Source organism: Tinamus guttatus, unplaced genomic scaffold (genome assembly GCF_059628265.1).
Source record: "Tinamus guttatus ecotype Peru unplaced genomic scaffold, ASM5962826v1 Tinamus_guttatus_pri_ptg000146l, whole genome shotgun sequence".
NCBI classification, from domain to species: Eukaryota; Metazoa; Chordata; class Aves; order Tinamiformes; family Tinamidae; genus Tinamus; species Tinamus guttatus.
The window spans coordinates 791,709-816,051 of NW_028288680.1; the positions used below are offsets into that span (position 1 = coordinate 791,709).

The window sequence follows — 24,343 nt, forward strand, 5'->3', positions numbered from 1 at the left end:
CCCAACAAGTAAAACTTGTATCTCACTTGGGTAATGTAAGGGATATATCCTGTATTTCTGATTTGTGTCTAGGCCCTTTCTAGAAAATGCTGGGACTTAAAAGAATATTGCTGGTGGCAGGAGAGAAGACCTTAAAGAATAAGGGTAGTCTAGGTGGCATCCTTCATAAGTACTAAAAATACATTCCTCTTAAATACACTTATATCCCCTAAAGAAAGAGGAAACTAGACATTGCTTATGCCCCTTTTGCACGCATACTTATGCAATAAATAGAGTACTCCTGAATGCTGTATTTTCATCTCAATTTGTAGGATATATGTGAGAGTTTTATTGCAAGCTTTGGAACTAAACAAAACATTAATGATGGTCGAAGTTGTGCAAACGTTTCTCCAAAATCTAAAATAAGTCTTCCATACAGTCAAAATATAGCATGCTTTTAACAGGTGTTTTCAAGGGTCAAGATTGATAAGTATGTCATCAGCAGGTGTATTCAGAGCAGAGGTGCTTGAGAACACAGCTGTCAATTTTAACAGGAGCTGAGTCTGAGCCTGGTCCTCTCGACATCTTCGCAGAGATCCTAGCTGCAGTTAATAGAACAGGTGACTGGATGTCACTGACACTGTACACAACTATAGCTGAAGGATAAATTTTCTTCAAGATAAAAAGATTTAGCCCTGACAATAAGTCATTCAGCTGTGACAGTCTACAGTAGTTAAAAGATTTCCTACAGTAGGAAAGCTGTGCTTTCTGATTTAGGTATGCTTTTTTCTTTCTTTTTTTTTTCCTTCTTTCTTCCTTCTTCTTCTTTTTTTTTTTTTTTAAGAGCAATACACGATCTTATTTGTTTTGAGGGTTCTGAACACATTTCTAAATGTTAAAAAACAATTCATTTTTGTGGTAATTTGATGTTAGGTTAATAGAGGAATATAGAATACAGAGCTATATATTCAGGGTTAGAAACTGCTGTTGTAGTAAAGATATTATCCCAAAGTGTGTAAGAGTTGGTAGCAAGGAGGACAAGGGAATTTTTGTGTATTTTCTTCCTCTTTTTATCTTTACAGAATACTTGGGTACTTACAAGGCCTATGCAATGCCTCAGCATTAATACTGAGTCCTGTTGTGAACAGTATTGTGATCTGACACATTTAGGTTAGGAATTGCTTGTTGGTAATCAATAGATTGTTTGAAATAATTGGTGAATGAGACAGGGCAAGGCCAATCAGTGGAAATCTCCCCCTCGCCCCCCCAAAAAAAATAAATAAAGAAAAGTGGAAAGTAAAATAATAGTATGAAAGATATTGCTGAAATTGTTTATGGAGTGCACAAATGCTGTATTTATATTTGGTCCCTGGTCCTGTCAAGAATCTAATAAATAGGAAAGGCTCTCTTGAAAACTTCCTGCTTTTCCTGTGCTTACGTAGTCTGTCTGCAATTGCTAGTTGCTATTGTTAGAGGCAAATTAATTTCAGGAGTCAAGGTTTATATAATTGCAGATGTTTCTGAGGGCATCTAATTAACTTAAGTCAACATTCCTAAAGCTTAAGATAGTTCGATCCCCCGAGCTTTAGTAACTAGGTCTTTTTCCTGGCTAGTCTCTACATATACACCTTAGGACAGTTGTATTCAAAACTCAGAGAGATATAAATTGAGACAAACAAATGTTGAAAATGGTGGGATATTTCCTGTTACAGAGGCATGGGGTTTTCCTTCTGATTTATTCATTTATTTATTTAAAATTTTATTTCTTGTGGTATTCTTCTACTGTTGATGCGTCTACACAGAGAGAGGCTTTCATGTTGGTTTGAAAGAAGGCTCTGCTGGGCCACAATGTTATTGCTCGTGTTTGATGGAGTCTTCTGTCATCCTGCACCTAATACTGAAGCTGTCTAGTCTCCATTTCTTCATACTCTTTGTCTTTTGTAAGTGCATCCTTTGTAGTGCCTCTGGAGAAAAGATATAAACTGATTTTTAGCTCTTAATCATCTGTTCTTTAATTACAGAGCTTAGTAAGTACCAAATCCTTGTACAGGAATTCCTAGCAGTGAAGGGGGGGCGGGGGGAAGATACAGGACAGCTACAGGAAAGCTTTGTAGCTAGCTTTACTCTGTGAAGAAAATGCTTTCAGTAAAGTGAAAGCTGAGTAATGTCTTTTCTATTCCTGTCCCCAGGCATTTATAACTTCTGTTAGTGGGAATACAGGAGAATGATGGGAATTCAGCTGTATGTAACTTGTTCCAGTTCTGTGCTGATAATGAGGAGAGCCAGAGCAAACATACTGTGTACTGACCAGACATTTTACAAGCTTCAGCTTGGGAATGGAAAACTGGACTCCTCTTCCGTCTGTAGGCACCTTCCATAGGGAGTATTTATTAAGTGGGTAGTCATTTAATATATAAATAGAGAGAAATAGTTCAGTTTGGAGAAATAGGCATTAATTGGTTTTAGCCTTAATTGATATTGATATTATATGATATTGATATTATATTAATGTTATTGACATTGACTTTTTTTTTTTTTCTCCTTTGCCTTTTAGAGTGATTTTGTGGAATCTCTGTTAGTTTAATTCTTGGGTACTGTGATGTTACTGGTATCATATAGCCATGACAGATGAAGGAACTGCTTAGAAGCATGATCTGAGACTCTGGTGTCCTGCAATTTGGAAAGTATTCAGACCTTCAAATCTCATTGCCGTTTTTCTGACAAATCATATACTAATTAAAGATTTTGATATTTAAATATTCTCTAATACATTGTCTGGATGTTGTTTTTTATGCTGAAGCATTCTTGAAAAGAATGTACTATTCACATGGAGCAGACTCAGATGATGATTTCAGTTAACTGTGATACAAAGTTTGCCCTTGTCCTTATGCATTTTGAAGTGATATTTGAAGCTGTATTTTCTCTTACCGTTGAGCACATCTATCGTTTTTTATCCTTGACATTAATTGATTTCACAGACTAAAAGTTGGCAGAATAAAAATTGTGTTTTCTCTTGCTAGTGTTAACTGAAGCATGTTCTATGGGCCCAATGCTCCTCAATATCTTCAGAGCAAAACTGGAATTTTATACCATTCCTCATGTTGATGGAAATCCTTACAGTCTATTCATAAGACTGGTTTTAAAACAATATACAGTATTCTTCATATGACTTCAGTAAGAGGATCTGGATTTTCTCTAAGGGTTGTAATAGTCTATTATTACCAGTAGAGCTCATTCTCACAGAATTTGCTTTCTATGTTGCTATGCTGTCCATGTCTTAGACAACTCAGATCAGAAAGCATTTGCAGTCTGCCCCTTAAATAAATTTAGCTAGCTTACTGATCTATTTGTGAGATCATGTGTGGAGTATTTCAGCTCTCTCTTAAGTACTTTAAATACATATATATATTTATATTTTTAAGACTATTTATTTTCCAGGAGTAGCAAATATTTATTTCTACTTATACATATGAACTTCATCTACAGATGAAATGCTGAAAGAAGGCTGACTATAAATATACTAGTATTAGATCTTATCAGTCTCTCTTTTAATGATACTGAGCAAAAATACTGTGCCTGTTTAACTGGTAAAAGAAAAGAAAGAATTATGCCCTGTTTATTTTTAATAGACTTTCCTAATTCCATTAATGTGGAACAGATATCCTTTCAACAGCAATGTAAGCCCAGCTTTTACCCGTGTCCCCATATAAGGGAAAGAAAACTCTAAATAATATTTTCTCTTCAAAATACTTGCAGTCTGTAAAATGCTATGTAATGGTCCTCTGATCTGCTGAGACTTATTCAACTGACTCAACAGAAATAAAAAACTTAAGAAATAACAAGTAGAGATCAGCGAGTGACCTTATGCTGCACTGCCATGAAATCATCGTCATTTTTTCATCTAAACTGTATTTCCATTACTCCTGTTCTGACAAATGTCTAACTAGATGTGTGTCAATAACTGCAGGGGTGATAAATCCCTTCTTCTTTCCACCTTGAGCACCCTGCAGTGCAAAGGAAATTCAGATCATGGGTTGGAGCATTCTCATAGACAGGAAAAGTGTTCCTGGAGCATACGGGAAGTCCATATGTTGGACAGTGTTGTTTAATTTCAAACATACTGAGTGTTCTACCAGTGTTTTTGTACTCTACAGAGAGAAAAGTGTCCATCTAACTATGATCACTCCTGTGTGTCAGACATTTTGGTTTGCACAGATTGCATTTATATTCTTAGCTTACTTTTGTTTTTAGGACTTGTCTGTGCAAGAATGGATGGAGTGATGTTGTTCTCTCTGATTTTTTTCTTTTAATGTTTGGAATCACTTCAAGCAAGTTTAGATGTTCATAATTTGGTGCAGGCTTAGGGAATACTGAGAGGAAGCAGACCATTCTTTAGTAGCATATGTATCTCTTCTTGCCTTTGGCCCCTTTTTATCTACATGAAAGGCAGAAGTCTATGTATGCCTCTTTTTTATTGAAAATCAGGAGCTTGATGGTTCAGGAAAATCAAGTAAATCACTATGTAGTGATGAACATAGTTCTTGATATACTTTATCAATCATTTCCATGGGTTAAAAGTACAGCATGGTGCGCTAAATATGAAACCAGTTTATATGCTTGATCTTTTCAGAAATTAGTAATTTTAAATTATATATTAGCAATGTAATTTGTTTTGTTTATTGTTATTGTATTCTTTTCTAAAATATTTGTATTGAAATCCTTTGAATTAGCTAGGGCGGCAGGTTTAGCAGGGATGATGAATTGCCCGTAGTGGTGTTAAATAAGATTATTTTTTATATTCAGCAAAACCACGATTAAAGAGGGACATGTCTTATTTAATCAGTCATTAGTGTCTCTTAACATAAGAATTTGTTTATTATTTCCTCCTTAATAAAATTCTATCATAATACATTGTGAAAACCATAATCAAAATAGGTGCAATTGAGCCAAACCTTAGCAAAAAGAGATCTCTGTTTGGTTGGATGGCTTGTTCTCCTATTTTGTTAATACTTAGTCATTTTTTTAGATAGAAATAAAAGGTGTAACATATATTTAAAGAAATGTATTTTTGTGCAGGCTTCATAACATAGGCAGTGAATGAATTTACCTGTAATTACGCTTTGAATGATTCCATCTATTATTTCAATGCTTTAAAGTAATACTAGACAATTTTCTCCAGGATCATCTTTAGTATTGATACAGTATTTAGTGTATGATACGTTGTCTATATTATTTCTGTTCATCTCTGTGTGGCATACCTTTTGTCAGAAAGGTTTGCCTAAACTGAACTCCTGTGCCAGATAGATTCTGGTTGTGCAATCGATGGGTTATTTACCAATACAGAAGCTCTCACCACAGTCTGGAGTGTTTGCCAGTCCAGCGACAAGACGGCTATAGGTTTATGTAACAAAGATGTATTTATATTGCAATTCCTGGCAGATCTTGGCTGTGTTGGATCATTCCTGTGCTGACCAATAGAATTAACATAAATTGTTCCTTCAGTTCTGTACCAACTGTTCTAGCCAGGGTAAAATTAAAATACTGCTCAGAGACGCATATATTCTATGTCAAAACAAAGCAACGTGTATTGGAGCTGCAGTGCAGGAGGCAGTAATAATTATCATATCTAATATTATTTCAATTATTGTCATCTGTATGTCAGCTCAAGGTGTCATAGGCAAATGGGATCTTTGCCCAAAGTGCGTAACGTCTACGTTCTTACTTGGCGCTTTGTGTCACAGGGATTGCAGGGCTCTGGAACCGTGGTGGCTCTGAACTCTCAAGAAGCAGTGGAAAGTGCAGGCTTAGGCAATTCTCTCGGCTTGCCCCAGGCTAAGGAGGTAACCAAGATTCTGTCTCCTGAAACCTCTTTGGTTTTTCTGGAGGACATTTTAGCAAAGTGATTGCTATTTCTTCCACACTGGATTCACATTTTCCTCTGGAGTGTTACCTCTTGGCAGAGTGTTGGGTAGGCATTTAGGGCTAAGTCTCTGCTTAAACTTACCTTTCTCTGGTACACCTTATGTCCTTAGCAGTTTCAAATATTCTTCCTTGAAATGTAAATATTGTTTTTCAGTTTTCTATGCTTTTATCATTGGATGTTAAAGAAGAAAAATTTTCAATAAATTAATACTAATGTTGCACTTCTCCAAATATGAAAATTTACATTTTTTTTTTGTTTCTGCAGTAATCTACTTTACCCTTTCTCTCTCATTAAAGGAAAAACCTACATCAGCACAACAAAAATAAATGTTTTAGATTGCTACTGTATATTGCCTTTCAGCACACTTTAATTAAAGTGGCGTTTGTTTGTCCTACAATATTACCATTCCCTAATCGATGTACTGAGCAAGCACCATGGTGACAAGATAAGTTGCTTTGTTTTGTTCCATATGTCCATGTTCCAAGTTTTCCATAGTTTTAATTGGTTCCCTGCAGAATAACATTTACAACCATATGGTATGGAAAATGCTGACTGCATTTGTTATCATATATTTTAGTGTATTGGTGGCACCAGATCACTAAGCTTTTAAATGTGATTATGAGGTTATTTAATGCAGTCAATAGTGTGCTTAAAACATAGCAAAATTCTGCAGTTAGTCAAATGGTGTCAAGGAAATATGTTTGAATCCCTTCTTAATGCTTCAAGGATAGATGGGGAGGTCTGATTCAGAAAAGGTTTTGTGCAGTGTTTATGCTGAAACATATTTTGTCAGCTAAGAGCAATTTGAAAAGGTCTGTGGAGACTGTTTGCCATCACAGAAAGAGGACTGTGCATGAGAACATGAAATATGCAAGGAATGTGGAGTGCAGCAAAAAAAAAGCCCTCAAATAAATGATATCAGCAGAGATATTAACTGGTCAAATATAGTACAGGACTAGCCCTTACATCTCATATGTCTGCCTTTGGATACATCAGCACTGCGTTTTCACAGTGATCCTGCTCTGAAAAGTGATCGGTAGTCCAAAGGAGAGTGTGTTTGACTCATAGGACCACAGCTAAAGTAAGCATGTATGAAGGTCTAGGGTGAACCATATTGTTGTGAGTTTTGGATTAGGCCTTTTTGATTTGTGTTGGAAGGGTGGGTCTGTACCATGGTGGAAATTTTTGATTTGGTTTTCTTACAGAGACAAACCCACTGAGTTGGTTTCAGGCAGCTCCAAGAAGTGCTCAGTGGGTTGGTGTTAAAGACCTGTTCAGAATTCAGGAGCAGAGTGGAAACAGCCCATACAGTCGGAGAAAGAGGATCCATCCATGCATGATGTATGGATGACATGCATATGGCTTCATAAGGTGCCATATTCTTTACATCCAAGCCTCAAAACAGTCTGACTTGTCTAGCAGTCTAATTACTTTCCATTTTTTTACTTCTTATATCATGAATGTAAAGAGGAGTATTGGACACCCTGGACATTTTGAAGAATATTGGAGCACATGTTTTAGGTTTATGAGTGGCTAGGTATCTACTAAAAAGCATATATATGTCAGATGTATTAAATGGATGTGATTATGCATTTTATGTAACTCATGCAACACATGTAAGGCTCTGATGTAACTACTATAGTGAGGCAATTCAGGGATCTATATGGAATACAAACATCAGTCAATGTATATATAAAAGATCAATGACTTCTCATAATGGTGTGTATGTTTCTTTTTCTTCATAACATCCCAAATCACAAAATAGATTATTTTGTAAAATCAATCAATAAATTCACTTTGCATTTTCGTTTGCTAATGCACTGTCACTTCACCAATAATGCAGCTCTGGAAGACAATTTTTAATGCATGGTTAGTTTTGCAACAGGTCAACTTGCTATCTATCTCTAAGAAAGACACTTGTACAATCTTATTGTAATTCTCTCACGCAAGAAGAAACTATCAGTGGTAAGAAGGGGATTTGGGGAAAATTATTCTGGACATCAGTGTGTGCATCTGGCATAAAGGGCAAAAGAGGAGTACTGTTAATTGGTTTCAGGTTTTTAGCATGGTAAAAGAAATGGTGACTAAAATCAGAACAATGTAAGAAAATACTGCCTCTCTTTGGAGACTCAAGGCTTACTAGACTTACTAGAGTGTGAGGGGAAAAAAACAAAGGCATTTTTAACATAACAGAGTTTCAAAAACATACTGAAAAAAAGCAAACAGTGAGTTTAGCCTCTTAGCTCTTCCAGCCATGATTTGTCTCTCTTGGCTAAAGGTGTGTCAAGTATTTCAATGCATGTCACTAATGAGAATCCAAGTAAGTCTGAAAGTAAAGATTGTGTCTATGATTTTGTTTTTAGCATAGACTAGTTTTAATCATTTAAAACATGGTTCATGATGGAAAGGAGACAGAGGGTTTAAAGCAAAATGAAGATGTAATCATTCATAGTAATGCTTATGTTTGCCTATAAGTGTATATAAACATAGTTATAAATGCTTTATGTGCTCACTATTGATAAAAATGGGAAAGAGATTGCAAGATGATACAATTAATCAGGAAAGGATAGTTTATACATTGCTTATATAAACACAGATAATTCATTGTTATTATATGATCACATATTGAGTCACACAAGACTTGTGTCTCACTTGACTGTGTGGTCTTTAGTGTCTCTCGGTACATATCCTGCACTAATCTGCACTGCTTAAGAAACAGTAAGCTGTACACTAAAGGCTACTGGACAACACGGTTTCAAGGATCTCATAACTTTCAATAAATTCGTTCTCTGCTGTAAAATTACTCTCCGTTGTAGAGAAAAGTTTAAGGTTCTTAAACTACCTGAGGTCAGACGTTAAATCTGTGACAGAGCAACTAAAAACTTACATCATTTGAGTCAAAGTTCCTTTTCTTCATTAAGTTTCTTTTTTTTCCTTCTCTGACTTTTGCTTTTCTCTCTGTAATTTATACAAATTCCACAGTGCAGGATGTAGGATATTGTTGATACCGGTCACCTCCTGATACAGCACATAACTCACTAATTAATCTGGCCTCTGCTCCGCAGGTAAATGTGCTCCCTGGTTTTACCTTGTTTGTTTTTAGTATCTCAAGTGGCACTTTGATCCTTAAGAGGCCAAACAAATCCCATAAAACAGGCCCTTTCCTTTTGCAGAGCTGATTTTTTGTATACTATATGCTTCTATTTAGTTGTTCGGTGGAACCACTAATCTTGTGTAGAGCACATTAACTCATTTGCTGTTCAAATTAATAAAGCGAAAAAGCAAGAGGGGAATTTTGATTTTTTTTTTTCCTTCAGGAAATTCTTTGATGCAGAGTCCCGTTGACAGGCTGTTGAGGTACAGCTGATTGAGGCTTAAGGAATCATTCTGCTGGGAACATTTTTCTTGTTCAGTCATACTAGAGTATTTCCTGTTTTGGCTTAGCAGGAAAGGCTGCATTAATATCTTTACTCAGCCTGAGGCCATTTAAATAGGTCCCTGCCCCCGTTGTTGTTCTTGTGCCATGAAAACATGGAAGGGTTGTTGTCTAAGACAGTGTATGCAATACCTGTCCACCATAATGAAGGGCAAAATCGGGGTCAAAACCTCTCCTGCCAAAGTTATGATTCCAAACTGTGTGTAAACACACAGTGTTGATGTGTATGTATCCTTTACTTGAGAAATGACCCATTTTGAAATCCAGATACTGCCAGGTGTGTCATGTGGCATACACATCCACAATCCACTGCAAGTAGTGTCTCAAAGGTGGCACTAAAAGCAAATTTGTTTTTGAGAAACCATGGAGCATAAGCTTAGAAAACATGAGGAAAAATCAGTGACAAACCACTGAATTTTAAGTTCAGCCAACAAGACTGTGTTTTTAATTGCAGCAATTCTTTTGAAATTTAAATGGCATTAATTTGTGCTTTATTTGATTACTGCAACTATTCTTTTTTCAAAAATGGCATGTAGAAATCATTGTCAATTGTTATTTTTCACAATGTGGATAACTGGTATGATAAATAAGTTGCAAGGTATTTCAGGAACAGGGAGAACAGCTTTGCATGTAGATATACTCTGCGAATAAAAAAAGACAGTAAATGTTTTCAGTTGGTAGGAATTGTTCCTTGTACGATCATTCATCTCCAAATGGCTAAATAAGGGCCTGTTGGTCATGCAGCAGTGTTGAATTGAATTCTCAGCTACAGGAGCAAATTCTTGATGAGAAATGACTGCAGAAAAAAGCTTCTGTCTTCTGGAAATTCCAGGAATGATCACAGGACAGACTGTTTGCCTGGCTGCCTGTCAGATATGTAGCCTGCTTCATTTCCATTAAATATTTTGAAGAAGTGGCATGTTCCGGTGGAGCAGTCTGATTTTGGGAAGTGATGAATTGTAGAATGTGTGTGTGTGTGTGTATACCTACATGGGTACATGCACATATTAATAAGTAAACAATATATATGTGTACATATTAATATGTATGCATTTGTATATCCCCTAAGCTCCAGATAGGTTCTATATTAATGACATACAAGGTGTGAAAGCATTATGCTGGTCTTTGTTGTAGATTAGTCACAGTCCTTTGTCATATTTTAGTGATCTTATTTGACAGTGAAGATCTTAGATATATTTTATGCCTATCCACTTACTTTTGAAAATGGCATTGAATTTTTATCTCACTTCCATATGTGTTCATTTTTTTTTGTAAGGTTATGTCTCCTTCTCAAAAGCACATGGTATGGGTTTAGAGAATTGACCTTTTATTTTATATGACATTCTACCAGTAGGATTGATATTTGTTGAAAAATCTGTTTGTTAATCCTCTGTGCAACCATATGATGACTGTACAGTTACCCAGTGTGTGTATCATATACTACATAAGCTATAATGATAAATGGGATATTGCAGGGGCAGAGAAGTAGAATATTTTTTTCTACAGACCTCAAATAGTAGGAGAAAGCAACGACCTGTCAAGTCTGTGGACCGTCTTTTTTTTTTTTTTTCCAGGCCAAGATCAAGCTTTATCGTGAAAAGGCTTATGAAATATTAAACTAACTTGAACTTTGCATAAAATATTAAATTAACGTTGCCTTGGCTTAAAGCCATTTCTTTGGCAAGAGAGAAAGATAATCAACTTAAAAGCCTTCAGGCAGATGTAGGTATAATACTGCCTGATCTGAAGCAAATACAAAATGTACTCCAGAATGACTACTCAAGAAATTGTACTTGTGTTTTGGAGATACAATTCCAAAGCTGCTGAAGAAGTACAAAAATCTCTCTTTCGTAAGTAAATATCATAAAAATCTAGCAATATTATTATCTTGTCCTTTGCCCGAGTATTTAGGTATTTTGCCATGCATATGGAAGTACGTCTCTGCCATATTTTTCTTTAATTATCATATATATCCAGAGTCATTTTGCATATTACCTTTAATCAAGCTGAATAAAAGCCTGTTAACACTGAGATTAATAGTCAGTGATGTAGTTTAACTGATAAATTCTAATTTCATCATCCAGCTCTTAAAATTTAGAATTCTTGGAGATATTGAGGGCTCTAACTCATGATTCCTCTCAGGTTTAGCTACGTTAGATGAAGTTACCACTTTTTGCAGTCCTATTGCAGCTAAATCTCACAATTTTAAGCCTCTCCTGCCTGACTGGACTTTTCTGCTGGCTTCTTTTCTTAGAAGAAAGGAAAATCTGGTGAGCTAAGGGAGGAAGCCTCTGATCCATGTGCCTGCTTGTCTCCTAGGAGTCTGATTAGCAGTAGTTATGTTTGAGATGGCAGAAGAGAAAGCAGTCTTCCTGCTGTGAGGTAAAGAATCAGCGTGCATGGCCCTGGGAGGGCAGACATCAACGTTGCTTTCATGGAGAGCGTTGAGGTGGCACGGTGATGTTTAGGAGGCTGTTACTAAAGAGAATCAGTAAGGTAATAAGGTAATAAAAAGCTACCCCGGGAGCTGCACTTGTGAAATCAGCCTTGTAGCCGAGGAGAAAGCGAAGAGAATAAAGTTATGCTTGATGAAGAGAAGAGCAGAGGAAAGGCAAAGAGAAAAGATACTCTGATTCTCCACATCAGCATGTGAGGACTTTCTGGGTAAGGTCCACCTTGTATCTTGATCTAGAAGAAAGCAAATCAAGAAGTTAAGCCACAAAAACATGCAATAGTGTGTACTAGTGTCATGTTGGTTTCTGAACAGCCATGGAAGGAAGAGGCATCACCTCTCCTGAGCCTGGGTGAACTAACTCAACAGAAGAATCTTTCCATTTAAGTCTTTCAGAGTTGATGTTGTCATCCAAGTGAGAAAATGCCATTTGTTTCGTGTGCTCTTTGAAAGCCGGTATCTGATGTGAGAGGCCACCTTTTGGGGAACAATTCTTTTGTGCAGTGCACTGTTTATATTAATAGAGTCAATTGAAACCCTGGAATATTAAAGAAAAGTTTGTTTTGAGTGTCCCATTGATCTTAAAAATCATTCAAATCAATAAGAAAATATTTTTGTAATCATTTATTCAATTCTTTCCCTTAATGCAGCTTCAGAACTATCAGACCTATCAGCACCCTCTTTTTTGCTAGCTCTTAAGGGTTTTAAAACCTGCAGCAAGCCACACTGTGGTTATCGACTACAATACCTGTTTATTCCTGAAAAAGTATATCATGATGAGTTTTATCCATGAATGGTACATTCTTTTGCCAATAATGTTTAGCAGAGGCAGTGATGTTATGCTGAAAGTACTGATTTTAGAGTTCTGTCTAAAATGCTTTGAATCACATCAGAGGCTAATAAAGTGTTTTCAGTATAGAATTGCTAGAGTACCCATTTGTGCTTAGATGAATGTTTGATGCAGTGCTGAGTTTTATATTGCTTGAGAATTTGTGGAGTTGAACCTTTATCTGATAATGTTTTTTCACATCCTGTCCATTTAGCACAGAATAGAAGAATATTTAACTTGCTCAGACTCCTTGATTGTTACTAAGCTTCTTATAGATAAAGTATCTGTGGCACGGGTGCAAGGAGATCTCCTGCATTAAAACGGGGAGGGAAAGATACTGTTTATTTGTCCAGCTAATCTGTTAGCATATTGACTCCATTGACTGCAATTTTGGCAGATAAATACCTGTGTCAAATACAAAAGATACTTGAATTGTGAAACTGTCCGATGTGAATAGGTTAAACAGATATTATTTTTGCATATGGCTGTATTATTTAAGTGGTTGTCACTGGGGAACGGGAAGGGAAATAATTCAGTATTTATGTATTGCTCAGTGCAGGGAGAGCATGAACGTTTTTATGTTGATCTGTGTGCTAATACATAGGGCACGGCTCTTATCTATAGGCTGGAGGTCCATCTGTGTGCTTTGGGGAGCTGCTTAACTTTGCGTTTCTATTTTCTCGTTATCTTCAGCCCTACTTGAAGCAAAGAGGCAAATGGAATTTCTCACTGTAGCTGGTACTATTTCTGCAAGCTTAATCTATGATATATCAAATCTAGACTGTTTCACTGAAATATTTTTTGACAGATTGCTTCTATGGATAAGAATAATTGTTCTAAAAAGGGAGGATTTTGTTTAGGCGCGTAACCACAAATATCTTATAATTTTTGACTAAATTATACTCTGAAAATTCTTGTAGACCTTACCTCTCTTGCTCATTGATGCGCCCAACATTACCAGAATGTGAAGAGCAAACTTTCCTTGCTGTTTTACTCTGATAGTCCATTTTAATCTCAAAATCTGTGAAATGCAAATTTGAATTCTTTAATAAGCACGTATTTTTATCAAACATAAAATTACAAGTTTATGAAAAAAAGCTTGTTGCAGAACAGTATAAGAAGTACTGAGCGAGACCTGTTTTACCTCTATTGCATGTGCTAAAAGTCAAGGACCAAAAAGTTCTGGAGGTTTAAACCAAAAGGTTTAACAGGTCAACAATCTGGCCAAGTAATACACCCCCTCAATGTTGTTTTGCCTACTGCTGTTTTAAAGAGTTGTAAACTCCTGCTCAAATTTGTTGTTTCTGAGCTTTTAAGAGCAGAAATAGCCTCTTTTTACAGTCTGTTTTGCTTCTCTTGTGTTATCTGAATTACTGGTGTGCTGGAGTTGAAGATTAGACATCAGATATTACATTGATATCCTTGGATTATGGAGACCCTTCTCCATAAGGTGTGTGTAGGGGGGCGTGCTTCAGAGGTTTTTTTGCTTTACTGTGATCTCTCTGTATTCTGCCCTTTAAACCAGTGCTCTTCTCATTTCTTCAGCAGGGTCAAGTGTAGGGCCCCTAAAGTTTGCAAATTTAAAGATTTGCAAACTTTCAACCTTGCAAATGTTTAAACTTAATGTAACTATTCATCCATCACAGAAGAGACATTGGAGAGGGGGGAAGTGATGACACATTAAAGAAATGTGAATGCTTCTTTTCTCTCTAAACAATTGGAAAGACAAAGGAATATTTCCATCTTTGGAAGTTCTTGGCCTTCTCTCACATAATTTTCTCTTTTTTGAGAGCTGTGTTGCTCTCAAAAGCTAAGTGTGTAGCTAAATTGTATCTAACATAAATTTTCAAAACAAATGTGTAAGTTGTAAATCATTGTGCTCCAGGGCACCACGATGAATTTTTAAAAGAACACCCAAATTTCTCTTATTTTTTGAGAAAAAAAGCAGCATTTGGGCTGATGAATGGGGCAGACATTTGTCACTGAAACTAAGTTTAGTGTACAGGGTCCTTGCTAGTGGTATGTGGGTTTGTGTGTTTTGGAATGTGAACCAAGGAAGCAAATAATTTTGTAGACATAGGTAATGTAGATACAGAACATTTATAGATGTAGCTTATATAGATATAGAATAGCATCAGGTTGCTTAAAATTTTAGATGCTGTTGGTTGTATTGGATTCCTATAGGTGAATCAATCTGTAGAATTAACGGTCAATATGGAGATCACTTATTTTTCTCCTTTTCCAGGTTATGTCAGTTGCTATGTTCTTGGGAAGAAGCTAAAGAAAAAAGTCTCTGTCATCGAAAAGTCCTAAGAAAAGCACTAGCTCCTGATTTTTATATTCATTCTTTCAGGCAGCAGACTAGACAGAAGTGTACGCTGTACAAGAACAATTTGATAAAGGCAGCATCTTATAAATGTGTTTCCTGTGTGCAAAGGCCTACAGTTTAAATGAACATAATCTGCAGCAGACACCGTACTGTTCAGAAAGCTGTCTGTGTTTTCTAGTTTCTTTGCCAACACCTAGGGAGTATAGAATATTTGTCCTGGTTTTATTACTCAAAGGTATTTTCACCACTGTGTCCCATATAATGAAAAGAGAACTAAATATCTTTCTTGTACCCAGATTAGACACACAAAGAAGGAAGGTTTGTTTTAAAAAATGACACAGTTAAAATTATAGAGGATGATATACTAGTTATATCCTTTTAATAGAAGGATTAGAATTTTACTCAATAAAGTGCAGAATACTAATTCAAAATGTCTAAAGGCTAAACAAAAAGAAATTAAAGCACACTTTTGGTTCTGAGGTATGTACCTTAGTGTCACACAGATACGCTTCTCAAATTAAGCATATCTCATTAAAAGAAAACGAATATTTTCATGTAGTCAGCTTGGCATTAACAATGTACATAGTAAGACAGATAGGAAGACTTGTCATTTGGCATGCAAAACCCTTGGTACTGTTCAGCTTCTGAAGAGTCAGGACAAAATCCTATCTGTCTAATTACAGATTTTAACCAAGTGATAAAAAAGGGAAAATTAAAATCAGAGTTTTTGTGTATGGTTTGCTGTGTCTATTTCCACTGCATTTCTTACTAGGTTTGGGAAACATTTTCAATATTTTTTTCCATTTATGCGTGAAGCTGTGTCTCTGTTATCTGCTACTTAGATGGAATACTTTCTGGTTAGTACATAAGTTCTAAACATGAGTCTTTTATGAAACCCAAATTTCTTTAGAATTTCTTATTAGTCTTTCTTTAGAGCTGCAAAGCTGAGGAAACATGTCTGATCCCACAAAAGCTAAATTCTTTGGGCAAACTGTAAAAAATATTACAACTAGATTATACAATCCAGATATTTAACTTGTATTTTGGTGGAGCCCAATGTCACCTGCTGCATTTGTCTTCCATTGTGTTACAGAACAGGAGCAAACGCCTGGAGAAAGTCCATGTTGTTCTTGGGAATAAATCCTGTGATTTGGATTCTCTCATTTCTGCTCTGACCTATGCCTACTTTCTAGATAAGGTAAGGAAAGAAATGCAGAAAAGGATCATAACTAATTTGTTATAGACATCTTATTGTTAAGCAAATGGAAACATACTGTAGAAAAATAGTTGGGACAATGATTTTGTTACAGTCAAAGGTGAGATTTTTAAATAGAAAGAATCTAGATGTCTTTTTTCCACATGGAAGTTAATGAGCGGGCATACACTAGGAGGCTTGTTCAATAGGAACAAAAATCACTGCTGTGCACTTGCCAGTGATTTATATATCAGCTACATTTGATTTAAGCAATGCATAGATTGCCTGCAAGTCTCTTCAGCACCAGTATGGATTACACCCTGAGGCCTGCAATTCAAATCACAGATCTTTTGGTAAATGCTTTTAATAGACTGTTGGATCACTATTAATTGTTTAATAGGTCACTATTAATTGTTGGTTATTTATTACTATTTAAATTTGGGCTCACAAGTCCCCACTGCGTTAAGTGCTGGTATGCTGAGCATTGAATGTGGATATCATGAAAGACAGCCAGTGGTCTGAAGAATTTCCTATCTTTAAGAATCACATTCAAAGAATGTAAAGGTCTTCTCCGCATTTTATAAAAAATCTTAGTGGGAATGAGAAGATTGCCTCCTGACTTGGCTGAAGTCAGTGGTACTGGCTGACTTTGATCAGGAGGTTACTTTACAGAAGTTAAGTGGCTTGTCTAAATGTATATTTTGATCGACCTGCATCTTCATTCACTGTCAGAAATGCAGAACAGTCAATTTTAAAAGGCATATTTTGATTACGGTTTTAAACACTGGAATCCAATTAACCCGAACATTTCTAATTTGTGTTTACAGAATTTTAGAGATAACTATCTTTTGCTGAAAAATAGTAGTGAGTCTTTTTCAAAACTGCATATATATCTTTTGCCTCCTAACAACTGCTCTGGATGTGCATAGAGACAGAATAACAACAAAAGAAGTAAAAGATGGTTGTTTCTGCTGTTTGTAGAGACAGAAGTAAAAGGGAGATAATTCAACCTATTTCTAATTGCTCAGATCGGTAAAAAAGCTTCCTAATGAAAAACAAGTCTTATTATTTTATGCAACTATGACCAATATATGCCTACATTACAGGTCAGCCCTCCTGATGTTCTTTGCTTACCGGTGTTGAACATACCACGAAGAGACTTCAGCTACTTTACAGAAACAAGATTTATCCTGGAGGAATTGAATATCCCTGAGTCGCTCTATATCTTCCGAGATGAAATCAATTTACACCAGCTGAATGATGAAGGGAAATTGTCTTTAACACTTGTAAACAGCAGCATGCTGACAAGGTATTATATTGTATATACAACGAGACAGTTTATTTGGGCTTATTTTAAAGTTTTTCTGAGTAAGATTTCCGTGATATTTATGCAGTCCTTATTGCTTTTCTGTGAAGTCATAGAAATAAAGAAACTTAATATATATTTTTAATATATATTTGTATACATATTTATAGATACAGATATATTTAAAATATAGATAGATATAGTTATATTTATTATATATTTGTTTCATTATGCTCAGTGCATACACCAAACTAAATTTAGGCATCTTGCCATCACTTTTGATGGTCCTTTTTTTATTATTTTCTGTCTTCCCAGAACTTAAGTTAGATATTTTAATTTAGTTTAAATAATTGCTTGTGGTTAGTAAATAAGAGAACGGTTGTTTTTTCAGCTTCTTACTTGGCTTCCAGCAAAGGAATGTTGATCTGGAGGTGGCGAAAGCATATTTGCTGTTAAGATCTATCTAAGAGTAGATAAAAGTTTAATTGAGACATACTGTGGAGAAAAATACTGTCCTTAAAGAAAACCTAATCATTAAACACAGTGTGTTATAAATACATCCAGCAGTATAGAGGATTCTGCTTTCACTTCGTCAGGACTTTTTGTTTGGTTGCTAGGCTATTACAGTCCTCAAAACTGCAGCAGTTTTCTCAAAACATCCTCAGTGCCAAAGGCACAAAGTTCCTCTGTGAAAGATTGTATTTCATCTCCTTGTCCTTAGGAGGTAATCGCTAAATGCCCGGGTGAATCTTCTAGAGAAGGCTTCTTTATAAAGGTCTGCCTGTCTGTCTAGCGCGGAGAACGCTCTCTGCTTCCAGCTCTCTTTAGAACTTCCTTCCTGATGAATATGATAATATTCCTTTCTATCTTTACTGATAGCTGTCCTGCTAGACTCCTCCCACTTGCTCCCAAAATGTGCTCTTCTACCCTGAGGGGTTTACAGACTTGAAGAAAAATAACTAAAATCTAAAATGAGATATATGTAATGAACTCATAGCCATTGATTCGTTAACAACTACGATCAACTCAGTGCTTCATTCACTTCTGCAAAATAAACATTATTTGCAAGATTTGCGTTATATTTATTATTTTCTGTGTTTCTTTCTTTTATAGAATTACGATGTGCATTTTATAGTATTAGATCTAATTTGGCTTTGGGTTATAAGCAGAATCAGAAACTGAGCAAATGCAAAATAAAGATACTTTGTAGGCAACCAATGTATTAAATGGTGAAAATATCAAATCTCCTGTCTGTGAAGAGTGATAGTTTCAGTACACATATAAATAGGCTTTGGTAATTATAATTTTTAAAAGAATTTGGTAGAGTCAAAATGGAAACATTTAAGTTCTGTTGAAATAGCAAACAATAAATAAACTAATTCTTTCATTCCAAAATTATACTGAGGCTGTGAAGGAGTTGATTACTTTTTTTTTTGGCCTCATAGTAGAATTTCAATAAAAATAACCTTAGTATTATATCCTGACATTTTTTGAAAGTGTTTGGCTGTTAAAATCTAGTACTACCCAAATAATTAATATGTGTGTATGGGGATATTTAAAGATCAAGCAGTTGTAAAGAAAATCATATATAATTTTTTAAATTTACTTGATAGTGAGGATAAAAGTTTGGAATCAGCTGTTGTCAAAGTCATCAATCCGGATGAGCAATGTGATGGCAGCCTGGAGTTACAAGCATCTTCTTCCTCTCTAGTAGTAAAAGAGATTCTTCAAGAGGCACCAGAGTTAATCACTCAGCAACTGGCTTATCTCCTCAGAGGTGAGAGATTACTCTTTATATTAAATACTGAAAGGTTTAATGGAGTGTTTCTGAATCTGCTCATGCAGAAAGACTGTGATCCATTCTTTGGTTAACAATCCCTTTAAAGACCACGGGAAGCTTCATAAAAGAAGCAGGGAGTAAAGAGTTTGTTAAAGAGTAACATTATATTGGATATTAAAAATGTGCATTTAAAAATAGGCATGAGAGGTCTTTGCTGTATCACTAGACAAGAATATTAAATGGAGCTGTCGACATACCAGCTGGGTAGCTGGAATAGCTGTGCAGTTCCCACTTCGATTCCAGGGGCTGTGCAGTATTGACAGTTCGGCTCTGCCTGCCTGTGGACAACAGTATGGATGGGAATCTAATGCTTACATGTTAAAGCTTCTCTTGATGGTGATGATTTGTATAGAATCATGTTTTAGAGGTGTGATATGAAACTTGGCATATTCAATAATGCTGTCACAAAATCTTCATTAACACATTCCTTTTCTCCTGTATTGTTTGCACAGTACAGTGCAAACCAGTGAGACTTCTGTAGTCAGAAATATGCTCATTTCTGTCTTTGTAGTTTATCATTTGTATAATTTCTTGAGTTTCTGTGCTGTAACTCTTTAATGAAAAAAAACCTGAAGTTGTGAAGAACCAATTGCCGTTTTTGAGCTATTTACTGAATTTTACTATTGTTTACTGAATTTTAAAGGCAATAGCTTTAAATTGATGTAACCGTTAAATTTATTTTCAAGAAAGTAATTTGCACATGCTTAATAAGGATGATGAAGTCTTGCCTACACTTATGTTTAAGAAGCTACTGGATTCCTGGTTTGTCATTGTACTGACCCTCTGGTGGATGAAGTAACGCCTATGTTTCGAAAAAGTACAAAATCTGATGTCTTCAAAGCCTTTTCTACGTTTCATTGAAGAAGTGTTAACAGTAACACAGGATCCAGCCCACTGTTTTAGAACCTTCCCATGCTAATAAGACCCAATAAACCTGCCATGAAGTGTTTTTGTAATCTCCAAATTTCTGTTGAGTAGTTCTTTAGGAGTCTAGGCAAATGATCAAGCAAAACAATTTATATTTATGGCAGGACCTAGGAAGACATTTAAGATTCTCCTTAGATATCTGTTTGATGATGGAAAATGTCAGGAGGCAGTGGTTTGAATAGTTAACTAAAATGTACATGATATAACACTACATGGTAGTTAGTGAGAACGTCTTTTGGCTCTCTAGTTCATACACAAATTGAGTACAGTACTTTTGTTAGAGAAATGTTGCAAGTGTTTGCATTAAAGGTTACAATTCCAGTTTTAAAGGAGACTTTTTTTTAATTAATAAGTTAATATAAATTGTATCATTGGGTAGCAGACGTTTGCATAAATTTTTGAATTTATGGTTACCTGCCTTCCTGCGTTTGCTTGGTGAGGAGTGGTGTGCAAAACTTAACTAAAAAAAGTGCATTTGTGACCTGATTTTTTGCTACTTCTCCCAGTAGCACAGCTGGTATTAGGTTAAGTAGCATGGCAAGTTCTGTTGCGCTTCCTGTAATAAAAAAAAAATTATCCTACGCATAGGAACCTACCACTGCAAACTCAGAGATGTCAGTGAATCACATTACTGCTTTTGATAGCTTAAATATGTACATACATATATACATATATGTATTTATATATTCTGTAAATATATGTGGATGGAAGACCAAATCCATCTGTCTAAAACTAAAAGATCAAATGCAGCCAGTTCATATCCATCTTTTGTGCTTTTTTTTTAATGCAGATTATGATCTGCATTATGGTCTGGATTACGCAGATCTTTTGCCAAATCTGTGTCCGTAAATTACTGTTTTGAAATCTGTTTCTGCAGAGAGCATAGAATATAGAGGGAGATATGGCCCGTCGTATTGTGATCTGGAAGCAGGTGTGGTTGCTTTGTTCTTACCACCAGCATGTTGGTGGATGGATGGATGTAGTTTACTGTAGCGGGATTGCCTACTAATCTGGGGATATTTCTTAGGTGTAGAGGCACAGGAAAGGCTCCTGTTGTGCTTTTTTATATTTTTCTGTGCTACTGTGTTGTTTTTGTATTTCTTGTGCCATTTTTTTTTGCATCAGTTTGGGAAAGCTCTGTAGTAGAGTACTGAAGTGTGTGTCTAGGTACTGAGAATTTGGATTTTATTTCCCTAAAAAGACTGAATGATTTTAGCCCTGAGCCTGAGTCTCTAAGTTGGAAATGGTTTGCCTTCCATTTTAATTTGGTCTTCTAGGGAATATTTTGCTATAAGACTTATAAGACAATAAAACAGCTCATCTCTTAGTAAGTGTAATACAGTGGCTATAACAGTGTTGTTTGTTTTCTTTTTTGCGGGTTTCTTTTCCTCACAGTCTTTTACTGATTTTATTAATTTTAATAATAAACTCAGATGTTTAGAAATGTTATAACCAGATGCTTAACCTGCACAAAAACAAGAAAAGAGGCATCTATGCAAAACTGAGCATTTTAGTCCATTTAATATTCAAGGACAGTTTAATATTTAGTCAGTTTAATATTTAATTTATTTTTGTTTTTCAAATGAATGCTTTCCTGATATTTGTCTCCTCTTCAGCCATTCTATAAGTTAATTCTACCCTTAGGCTTTGAATAAAGCCTGGTCTGCGCATCAAAGTGTTGTACAGTTATATTTGCCTTAAGTTAGAGCTTGTCCTGTCCCTGGCTTTGAGCCAGGAGCAAACAATTATAAAACCTGCCAGAGTCTTAGGCCTGTATTATTTTATTTCCCCAGAGATGTTTACAAGGGGACTGTTGCCAAACTCAAGATCCATTAAACTGCTGAATCATTACATTTTCTGTTGCAGCCAGCTGGCAAGGATGTGATTCCCAGCACTCACTGTCAGGTACCTTGGGTCAGCGCACTTGCAAAAATGCCTCCTTATGTTTATTTGTATAGAGCCTTGAAGGATGCCACAAGGTGCAGACTGCAACATGTAAATACAGATTTACAGCAAGACAGCAAAATATTTGTATGTGGACCTGCTTTTGCTGGTTATGCATTGTATTGTTGTGGCCTTTTTATGTCCGATTGGTGGAGTCTGACTTTCAGTAGAGAAGATTTGTTTATTATTCTAGCCACTCAGGCTAATGTTAAGAAATGTCCTTTTAAGGACTTTGGGAAGGTTGCCAATTTTTTTTTTTTTGTGCTGTCTTGTGTATCAGTAAAATGATTCACATGTTCTCTAGTTGGTTGTGAAATGCATCCCTAATATATTTGCAAGAAAGAAGGGAATATTTTAAATGCCACCAAACATTGTGCTTATTTGGACTATTATTTTTCTTGTTATGTATGGAAACAGTTTTCTTGGAGGCAACTTTCTTTTTCTTGCTTGGAAGATTGCATTTTATTACATTTTATTCCAGCTTTCCGACTTTCCTTTCAGTTACTATGAAGGCTGCTTGCTTGAGGGTTTTTATTTGTTTTGTTTTGCTTTGGGAGAGGAATGCCTTTCCATGAGGGACTGATGGTTTTCCCCTTCTCCCTATCCTTTTATTTTATCTCTATGTCATGGAACAAAATCTCGACAAAAGAGACATCTGTATTTTCATTTTACTGTTCCTTTCAGTGACAGACTTATCATTCAGGAGATGCTTGTGCTGTTCTTAATGTTTTCCCAAAACGACTTCTGCCTTCATTAGATCATGTTTAATATTAATGCATAGCAATTGCTTTTGGCAAAACTAGTGCTTCACTACCAGACTGCTTTGCAAAAAGAATAAAATGCATATTGTTTTTTAAGAGGCCTAGCTTATTTTCTAGTGACCTTTCCCTAGGAAAAGATATTGGTAATGTAGTGTGATATACACAAGAAATAATATTGAATCTTGTATTACCTGTTATATTTCATTTTTGCCTTTCTGTGCTTGCAAGCACACAGAGCAGCTTCTGCAACGCTTTCAGAAATCCAGGAGGAGTTGCACCAGCCCATTTCTGAGCCCATGCATCTTTTTTACATTGGGTACTTAAAACAGAGCACGTGACTGAATGGGCTTTGCACCCTTGGTCAAGAAAAAGTACTGGGAGTAAACAGGTTTTTTTAAACTACTTGGGATCCTAGTCCTCACAGGAATGCTGATGAATACAGTGTCTCAGTGATAGGCAGCAAAGACCTTTCTTTCCTGCTGACAAACATAGTGTTAAAGAATGAAGCAGGAATAAATGTTGAGTTTAGGAATTGCTGACACTCTGTTAATTTGAGAAAGCTCTCCTCTTCCTTCCATCTAAGCAGGAAAGCTGACAATACAGGAACTGCAGTGTTGCTGTGACAGGTCAAAAAATAGTGTTTTTTTTTGGTTTGTTTTGTTTTTTTGAGAGAGAGAGGTTTGCCTATGTTGAGGCATTGTTTCAGGAAAGACAAAATTTCTTTCTTGTAGTAAGTGCTTGATTCCTCAGCAAGTTTGCCATCTCACTGGAAAATGTCGTACCCGATCAAAGTATGCAAAAAAGTCTACCTGGAGAAGCTGAAAAATAAAAGGCCAAGGTTCCCTATTAGACGCTGGACTATAAAGCTTGTCTAAAAACTACTACAGTTCTGTGACTTCTCTCTGATTTTGTAACTATGCAGTAATGTGTGTGTCCCACTAGAGGTAAGATGGAATTCAGGACTGGTCTTCCCTTCGGAGAAATACAGACTTTGTCATATGTGTGATAACAAGGGTCAGATCCAAACTGTTGCCAGGACAAATGGAGGGTGGGCTGCTGCAGTATATATATTTCAAGCAATCTTTTCATTGCTTTTGAGTGAGGAAATAAATAAATATTGTACAACCCGCCTCTCCTCAATCCATATTTTTAGGAGATTTAAGCTGGTAGATTTTATTAGCAGAAACAATACTGCTGGAACAGTATGGTAGAGCTGTTATGGTATGAAAGAAATCCATATGCTTTTTCAGAAAACAGGCATTTAAGGGGAATTTCTCAGTGCTGCATAACTGGTGCGGTTGAGGTAGCCGTCAAAAGCACAGTCGGATACTGACCTGACTGTTAGACCCTGCCTTGTTGTTATCAGTGTTTTCTGCTGCACATGGAGAAACATGAAGCCTTTTTTTTGTCTTTTTCCTTCTT

At 36.0% G+C, this 24,343-nt stretch overlaps 1 protein-coding gene across 1 annotated transcript in view; it reads left to right on the forward strand.

Moving 5' to 3' along the window:
* The window catches only part of PRUNE2 (prune homolog 2 with BCH domain), a 134,353-nt gene that overhangs the window by 16,226 nt on the left and 93,784 nt on the right, over positions 1-24,343 (forward strand). Inside the window, exons 2-4 of the mRNA XM_088522079.1 lie at positions 16,042-16,146; positions 17,250-17,452; positions 19,063-19,226. Of these exons, the coding sequence (XP_088378205.1) occupies positions 16,042-16,146; positions 17,250-17,452; positions 19,063-19,226 (472 nt within the window). The remainder of the gene's footprint in view (positions 1-16,041; positions 16,147-17,249; positions 17,453-19,062; positions 19,227-24,343) is intronic.